This window comes from Rattus norvegicus, chromosome 2 (assembly GCF_036323735.1).
Source record: "Rattus norvegicus strain BN/NHsdMcwi chromosome 2, GRCr8, whole genome shotgun sequence".
Taxonomy (NCBI): Eukaryota; Metazoa; Chordata; class Mammalia; order Rodentia; family Muridae; genus Rattus; species Rattus norvegicus.
In genome coordinates, this window is record NC_086020.1 from 47,548,925 (window position 1) to 47,557,664 (window position 8,740).

Here is an 8,740-nt window from a genome sequence, read left to right on the forward strand (position 1 = left end):
GGAAGCGTTTCCAAAGACTTCGGTTCATATTTAGAATGTGTCTCTTAGTAAGAAAACAATCTTGAACAACAGCCCTCCTACCGGGGAGCACTTCGTCACATTGTAGAGGAAACTCAGATTTAAATCGATCATCCATGTTGGTCAAACTTTAACGCTGTTCCTTAAATTGATCATCAATGTAGAAATAAAAACACGCCGATAATAAGCCAACATGACAGTAAGTTTTATTGTAATAGTGTAATCACCCCCAAAATGGGGTTAAGATAAGAAAACAAAACCGAATTTATTCTGAGAGCATTCAGGGTTAGAGTAGACATTGTGTTAAGATCTGGAAACCTTGATGGCGAAAGCTGTGTTCGGGCAGCAGAGAAACCCGCTCGAGGTGCGCGGATCTAGGGATCTGAACCTTGTTCTAAGACTTATAAAGTGTATGGGATCCCTCGAATGCCAGCCGGGCGACCGTGGCACCATTAGGTGCCCACTTAGGTTACAGGGCCGAAAGTCTCAAGTTACTCCACAACACTTGTCAGCTTAACGCCACTGGGCGCCTCTGTCTGGTGACCACCTTCTCTCTTCATAGCTTCCATTTCTTCCTGTTTAGGACTCAGTGAGACCTACCTTCAGCCATCCCTGTTCTCTTCCAAGTGCGCCCTGTGAGAAGGCAGCTAGAGCTCACTAGGTTTTATGTCTGTCCATAATGTGAAATGCGACTAGTTACTCGGCCATCGTTAAACTCCACCTTGCTGTACTCGGCCATCGTTAAACTCCGCCTTGCTGGCACATGAAATAGAATTCTGCCTGAAGATAGTCTGTCTGGCTTGGCTTGGTTTGGTTCTGGGGTTGTTTTGTTTTGTTTGCCTTTCCTTCTTGACCCAGGGTTTCGCTGCGTCTTCTGACTGGCTGAAAGTCACTGTGAGAACAGTCTGGCCTCAACTCAGCTCTCTATATCTGCTCCAGACTTCCGGGTGCTGGCATTAAAGGTGTGCACCATCACGCCACCCAGCTTGATTCTGTGCAGTTTTTAAATGAACCAGCCCCTCAGCAGAAATCTGCTAATGAGATATGTTTGCCTACTTAGAGCTTTGTATTGCTGAATTTCTCATGATCAGGGATCTTTCCAATCATCTCCTCCTCTTCCTCCTCTTCCTCCTCCTCCTCTTCTTCCTCCTCTTCTTCCTCCTCCTCTTCTTCTTCCTCCTCCTCTTCTTCTTCCTCCTCCTCTTCTTCTTCCTCCTTTTCTTCCTCCTCATCGTCATCATGGCTTTCCTGGTACGGTTTTTCTGTGTAGACCTAGTTGTCCTAGACCAGGACCTAGACCTAGACTCTGTAGTCCAGGCTGGCCTCGAACTCGGAGTTCCACCTGCCTGTGAACCCTGGGGATTAAAGATGTGTGCCCCCAATGTCCCTCCCCAATTACCATTATTTAAAAGGCTGACCTTTTGAATTAAGTCTATAAAGTGTCAGTGGCCCAGCTTACTTCATGTACCAGGATTTGAATGTTTCCTGTTGATCATCTTCTGGTGGAAAGCATCACTGATCAAACACCAGATTGCTTTATGAACATGGCAGTCCCGATCCCTGGGGTTGCTGATAGAAATCTGGTGGAAGAAGCAAGACAAACAGCTTAGATGTACACCCTTTGGGAAAGCCCTCTCCCCCTAGCTGTGGCCTTACTGTGTCCCCTACCCTTCCGTAGCTCTCCATCTGCCTGCTAACCAAGGGCTCCCCATGTCAGCTCTTCCCGCTGTGGCCAGGTTAATTAGTAGTCAATACACATTAGTAGTTAATACACAAAGCCCCTTAAGGTTCTCTTGGAAGGAAACCATTTTCAATATCCAGAAGGAAAACCAGTGAGGATGGAGTTGAGGTGGGAGGGCTCTTGTTTGATTTGGTTTGGTGTTTTGGGTGTTGGGTTTTGTTTTGAACTTTGACACATATCCGTGTGTGTGTGTGTGTGTGTGTGTGTGTGTGTGTGTGTGTATAATTATATGTATATGCATGTCTACGTGTGTGTGTATGTATAATTATATGTATATGCATGTTTGTTTGTGTGTGTGTGTGTGTGTGTGTGTGTGTGTGTGTGTGTGTGTGTGTGTGTGTAAAGGGTCCAAGCCTGACCCTGGTGTCTTTCTCAGCCACTGTCTCTCTTATTCATTGAGGCAGATCTTGGAGTTGAACCCAGAACTTGGATTCAGCCAGCCCAGCTCGCAAGCTTACTCTAGGGACCCCTTTGTTGGTCTTCTGAGGGTGGTGGAATTATGGGCTACCACTCCCACCAAGCATATGCTGGTCCTCACATGTCAGCACGTGATCTGCTTAGCCATCTCCCCAACCCCCAAGTTTGTATGAATCAGTAAATATCCCTTTTTAATGAATTGTTCATTTAAAGGTTAGTAATTTGAATGAAAAATTGCTCTGGCCCAGCCTCTGAGCCATCGTTTTCTGATCTATGAATAAAATGAATCAGCATTACTCTTCAGACTTCAAATTAAGAGGCCCTTCGATTCCCATAGGCTTCTTTAAAACACCAAAAATGCATTGTTGTTCATGCGCAGTGTGTATCAGAGGACTTTTATGTGTGTGGGTTTCTGAGATGGTGTCTCACTATGTTACCCCGCCTGGCTAGAAACTCAACTCACAGAGATCAGCCCGCCTCTGCCTCCCAAGAGCTGGTGGTAGCGGTGTGTGCCAGCCACTGTGATCAGCCTTTATGAGAGGACTTTTAGAAATACTCTTGAACTATAAATTTTTAGCATTATTTTCATATTTAATACAACATTTGGTAATTCTTAGTCAGTCATGGTGCTACACACCTGTAATCCCAGTCCTTTGAGGTCAGAGGCAGGAGAATTGGCTACCAACTTGAAGAGCTCCGGGCTAGTCAGGGATAGTGAAACCCTCTTTCAAAAAGCAAACACAAACAAAAGACAAACACCGTGAACAAAGCTCTCTGTAGTCTCGGATTCATCTCCTTGCCTGAGAGAGCTGGTTTGGACAGGTGGTTCTGCTGATAACAGTCGTCTGGCCTTTATGATGGTGGAAGGAAACATTTGGGAGTGGCAAGAGGTTTTCTGGAAAGCTTGCTTAGTGATAAGTACAAAGTTTTACTCCGGCCTACTGTGTGTGTATGAGTGAGGAGCTGAAAGAACTCTTTACCTTACCCCATCCCTTCAGAGCAGAGCAGCAGTACTTCTGTGAACCCTGGTAGTGTAAAGCTGATTCAGTCGGGGATTGAATCTCTCACACCCAGCAAATCCAGGACTGGAGAGGTGGGAGCAGACCTCAGAGACTCTGTGCACGTGTGTAAATCCGCTAGTTTATCTAAACTTCTCTGTGTACCCCTGAACACCAACACCTTTAGCTCCTGTTCTTTCTTCCAAAAGATACTTTCCTAGCCTTTAGAAATGTCCACTAGAAATTTAATGGAATGAGAAAATAAGGTCACTGACATTGAGGGTTTGGGGTTTTGTTTTGTTTTGTGGTTATGGTGGTGGTGGTGGTGGTGGTGGTGGTGGTGGTGGTGGTGGTGGTGGTGGTGGTGGTGGTGGTGGTAGCGGTTGGTTTTTATATGCTTCGCGCTCCAGACAACTGTCTTAAGAGGTTTATAGGATCCATACCTTTTCAGGGAGAGACAGCAAGCATTCCATTGCTAGCAGTGGTTAGAATAATGGAATCTTTGTGGTGTTCTCTTGTGTTTCTGCCTGCACCGTGGTACCTGCAATTCTTTCTCAGACGTCATAAGAACTCCCATGTGGTTGAGCGTAAAGTTTGGAACAGTGGCTTGCAAACAGGTCACCTGCACCTAAAGAAAACACTCCCAGGTTACAACACATAGCCCTGTTTAAGCCAGCTATGGACTGAAAGTCTTAGAAATGCCTGTTTATATAAATTCCACTTACTACACAACCACCACCCCCTTCATCACTTAGGATCTCAATAGGAGAAAGGTCCTGATATAATTATTAACATATCTCTCTTTTCCTATTCAGATCAAAAAGTATTTTGAACTTGAACCACTGGCACGTGGAAAACGCTGGATTCTGCAGCCCTGCTCTCTGGATGATGTGGACGCACTGAAGGACAGCTTCTCCCAGCTCATAAACTTGTTAGAAGAAAAGGACCACGAGGCCATGAGGATGTGAGACCTGACCCAGAAGTTCCGGGAAAGCCTTGAACCCATCACGTTCCTTCCCCGTCCTGATTCCACGTTGGCGTCAAGACTGACACGGCTGCAGTATCCATTTTCCTCTGGCTGTTTCAGACCGTCATCTCTCTGTTAACTGACTGACTCTTCGGCAGTCATGGGTTATCTTCGGCATTAATGTCAAGTACACACTACTGAGGGAGAATTGATTCTCTGTTTACCACTAATTATCTTCACCACATGTCTCTCCCTTCTGTTGGTCTAAGGATCTCTTCTCTGCTTTGTGCTAAAGTGGACGGAACTCATGGCTCATGGAAATGAAACCCCTTCTGAAGACCTCAGAAAGGCTCACTCGCTTTCCTGGACTTGGGATTGGAGGATTCTGACTGAGACTCCACCCAGTATATACGCCATTGACATTTCCATGATCTCTTAGGGGTTCAAGTTTTTTACATTTTATTTTATCTCGTCTGGTTTTCATATTATTTTCTTGTGTGTGTGGTGTGTGTGGGATATTGACTTTGTAGGCTGAGTGGGGAAAAAAATGGCCACCCAAAACTTCACCCAATCATCTTCTGGTAAGGCTGGCTCTGAACAATCTAGAAAGTAGGTGCACAAGGATTGCTTGACCCTGCAGCAGCCTCGTCCCCTCCCTTAAGGGCATCCTCACTGAGGGAGTGGGAGCCAATTTAGGCAAGAACAAGCATCACTGATTTGAATTCGATCAGCTTCTCAAATATTTCTTAACGGAGTCATTAGTCTGCATAAAACCAAGCTACAACATAACCATTTGCTTTTCCTAAAAATCAGAAATGTTTGAATGAAATCCGGAAATTGGCTTTTCAAATAATAAACATTAAGAGCCAAAGTCCTAACTCATGGTTAGTTAGGACTTAAGTCCTAACTCTAAGTTAGGACTTAAGCTGGCATGGATTGGATGGAGCTCAAAGACGAGCCCCGTTATTTATTCAGCAAATGCTAATGCCACCGAGGGGAGTCTGCTCAGGCCCCCATTTTGTAGTTAGAGGTCTGTCAGTATTTTTATTATAAACCTCTATTTTCAGGGGTGTCAATGTGCCCTTAGAGTATGCTGGGCTACTCAGTCTTTGAAACTGATTTTTTTTTCCACTTAATTTAAATGATAAAATTTGCCTAGAATAAAATGTACAGTTTTAGTGCAATTTAGCACCTTTGACCTTTTCTAAATCAGGACTAATCTATGGAGATTCAGATTCATAGATGAAATACTCTTTGTCATACCTTGTAGACACTTGACCGCTCATTAAAATACTAAGAGGTCAAATGATAGAAAACTGATCCCTATGCCCAAGCAATAAAAACAAAACAAAACAAAACAAAACAAAAAAAAACCACGTCTGTCATTTTTAGGTAGTGTAGACTGATACCCAGATGCCACAGACTTAATGCCATATTTGTCACAGGGTGGCAGGAAACCTTGTGACTCTCGAGAGGATAGTCTCAGACTCCCCACAGCGCTCAAATGCAGTATTTGTGATTTCATCTTGTAAATGGATTTTAATAAAAAAAAGACCCCACACTTCTTTAAGCCTTTTTAAATACACACACACACACACACACACACACACACACACACACACACACACGGCACAGACCAGAGAAGGACCCACAACGATGCATTTTGTCTAAAGTATCCTTGAATATTTTTAAAACCGTGTGGTGATCCACGGGCAGCAGCACAATTCCCAGGACCAGTTACACAGTTCCTGTTTTCATTTTGTCCTCTCGTGCTCATCTTCCGCGAAAATAAATAAATAAATGATTTTTTTTCCAGGCTTCGCTCTCCCTGCAAGTTCATTAAATGTAGAGTGTTGTCTTTTGAAGATCCTGTGGCTGAGATCTCCTCGCCATCTGTTAAATGACTTCCCGTTGTCTGTGTGTGTTCATGTGCGCCAGCGATGGGCTCCTTTCTCCACAGCCCCGAGACTGTCTGAGGCGACACAGCCGTCAGAATGAAAACATTATCAATCAGTACCCAACAGCAGCTGTTTTTGACAAGTTTCTGTCTGACGCCTAATGCTTAACAACTGTCATAAGGCTCTGTCTTTGTCTAGCAGGTCGCAGCGCGCTGTCTTACTGCTTCCTCTTGGCATCCTGGACTCTGTAACCCTAGAATTTGCTGTGCTTGGGAAACCCAGGTGGGGGGAGGGGAGAGGGAAGTGGAGGGGACTTGTGTCTTGTTCTTACTTTTGTGTAAGGTGCCACAGGTGTCTTAGTCTGCATATTCAGAGATGTAGGAAAACAATCCGTTGTGTAGTTCCTCGGTGAGCATCTTGTTATATTTATGGAAGTGACCCATTTTTTGTACCTTCTTAGCTAAAGCAGTTGCCCCTTTTTATACTGGCAATTAATTTATAGAAGACTTTGTATCGACCATCGTTTACAGTATTGGTTGCTGGATAACTGCCACGTTGCTCTGTCTTTTTATTGAGATTTAACTCTATCTAGACTTAAAAGTTGGCAGGTTCCTGTGGGCATTTGCTAGGTAACAAGACCTTGCCCTGTTCACGGTTTCTATGATTTCCACTGTCTCGCAATGAAAATAAATGCTTAGTAGAACAGGCGTTTCCAGACTGACTCTCTTGCAGCCTTAGCCTTTGAAAGCCACCGATTTCTGTTTACTTCGTGTTGTCTTCAAAATGAGCTCTGCTGCTCTTGAATCAAAACAAATGATTAATACGTGAGTCTTCCGAAGCTCTTGTGAGAACCTTAGGAGCAAAGGAAGCCAAGTGTATTTTCCAGTTGGTTCTACTCGAACACCAGTTTACTCTCCTATAGGCTATTCCTTCAAAGGAACAAGGAGCTTGGAAATGGGAGGGGATGTATCATCCTTCAATCAAAGGACCATCATCTTACATCTGTCCTGAAAGCCACTTTCTGCAAGTTGACTGCAGTGAGCTAGTTCTTCCAATGGTTTTGACGCCCTGTGGAAATCGGTGGTCTAAATGGCCTTAGGATGTTACGCTAACTTAGGACGTTACACTATACATTTATATGTCTGTCTTTAAGGACGGAAATGGGAAAGTAAAAATTAAAAAATAGATGGATCAAAGATGAGAAATAAAAAGGGGGGGGGGGAGTTAGATGATAAGAGAGGAAAGATTCAAACTCTCGCTCATGTTTCTTTCGTCCAAGCATAACGTTATCCTGACACGTACCACTTCAGCACCAGAGAGTTTGAAATACTCCTTTCTGAGTTTGCCAGCCACCCTTTCACCTCCGACCTTCCCAAGCAAGTGTGGATAGAATGGGTGCTCTTTCATGTGCCTTGATCCAGTGTTGGAAGGCAATATCGTTAACCTGAGCTACTGTAGCAAGCACACAGGAGAGGGCATGTGTGGGGAGGTGGGGCCGGCTGGGAGGAGTATACTCCCTTGGGAATCCTCATTTCAGTGTCTGGAGGAAGGAGAAGCCTTTGTTATGCAGACAGTTTGTAACACTGGTTCCCTGTCTTCCTAGTTCTGCAGCCTGGGTGGGGAGGAGCTGAAGTCAGTTAGGCTGTGAAACGTATTACCACATCTTGTAGGGGAATTCCTGACTCCCAGGAGCACACAACTTTTGGTCAGCATTGAGTCAGTGTGATTAAATGATTTGCATCTCTGGACTAAATGTTTCCAACTCAGATGCCTGAAGTGACAGATGAGCCCAGGTTTTGGCACTGCCCGTCCCCACCCTCCCACTATGGCAGAAGCATGCGGAGTCTCAGTAGGACTCAGCCTCAGATGGCAGATCCATTTCCCCTGCCCTTAACTCTCTTTGAATCAAAAACCTTCCCTTCTGTGAAACACCCTCCCTTCCCCAAAACACACACACAGCTTCATGAGACCTGGGGATTCTTAACGTCCCACCATGGGAGGTTCTCTGTGACAGCCTCTTCCTCATGGGACTGTGAAACCAAAGCATACAAAAATCACGAAGAAGAATCTCTCCGGCATATCCCAGTCTGGCACGAGGCTTTCCCGTAAACAGCGAAGAAAAGCTCACAGGGCTTCAACCCCATTTTTATACCCTCCGTCTCTGTTTCTGTGAGTGGCGAGCTCTTCAGGGAACCCTAGTTTCACAAGGCCAGTGTTCCACAGTGTTCTCGGACTTCCCTCTTTTCCTTTCTTAGGCACCTCCATGGGCTACTATGAGTAATCAATCACTTTACAAGACACCCCTGCTGGCCTTGCAGTTTTCCAAGCAATTTCGCTTGCCGTATATACCTTGTTAGCTTGGCGTATGTGCTTGGTGAGGTCTCGAGTAACTGTGAAGAAGGAAAGGACCTTTTTGACTGAAGGCCTTCTTGGTCTCACCCAAGTTTATAACCCAGTCCGGTTTCAATTCTGACCCCTCCTCCATCTCCTGCCATTCTAGGTCATCATAACCAATATGGATGCGGCCCCTGAATGGTACCATGTGGGGAGGGATGATTATCTGATGTAGACACTCCAAAAAAATGGAGAATTTCCATGTTCCCTTTTCAAAAATCTCTGACTCTGCCCAGTGCTTTCCAAATATTCTACACGAATATTCCCATGAGGCTCTTCGGATAATAGCATTCTAGCCCTGGAGATG

At 44.9% G+C, this 8,740-nt stretch overlaps 1 protein-coding gene across 6 annotated transcripts in view; it reads left to right on the top strand.

Moving 5' to 3' along the window:
* Arl15 (ADP-ribosylation factor like GTPase 15) overlaps nt 1-6,742 on the top strand; it is a 384,290-nt gene extending 377,548 nt beyond the window's left edge. For all 6 annotated transcript variants that reach the window (XM_039103515.2, NM_001399590.1, XM_063282576.1 and 3 more), the window contains one exon: nt 3,990-6,742. In XM_039103515.2, coding sequence (XP_038959443.1) covers nt 3,990-4,142 — 153 coding nt within the window. In that variant the 3' untranslated portion in view covers nt 4,143-6,742. The remainder of the gene's footprint in view (nt 1-3,989) is intronic.
* The last annotated feature ends 1,998 nt before the right edge of the window (nt 6,743-8,740 follow it).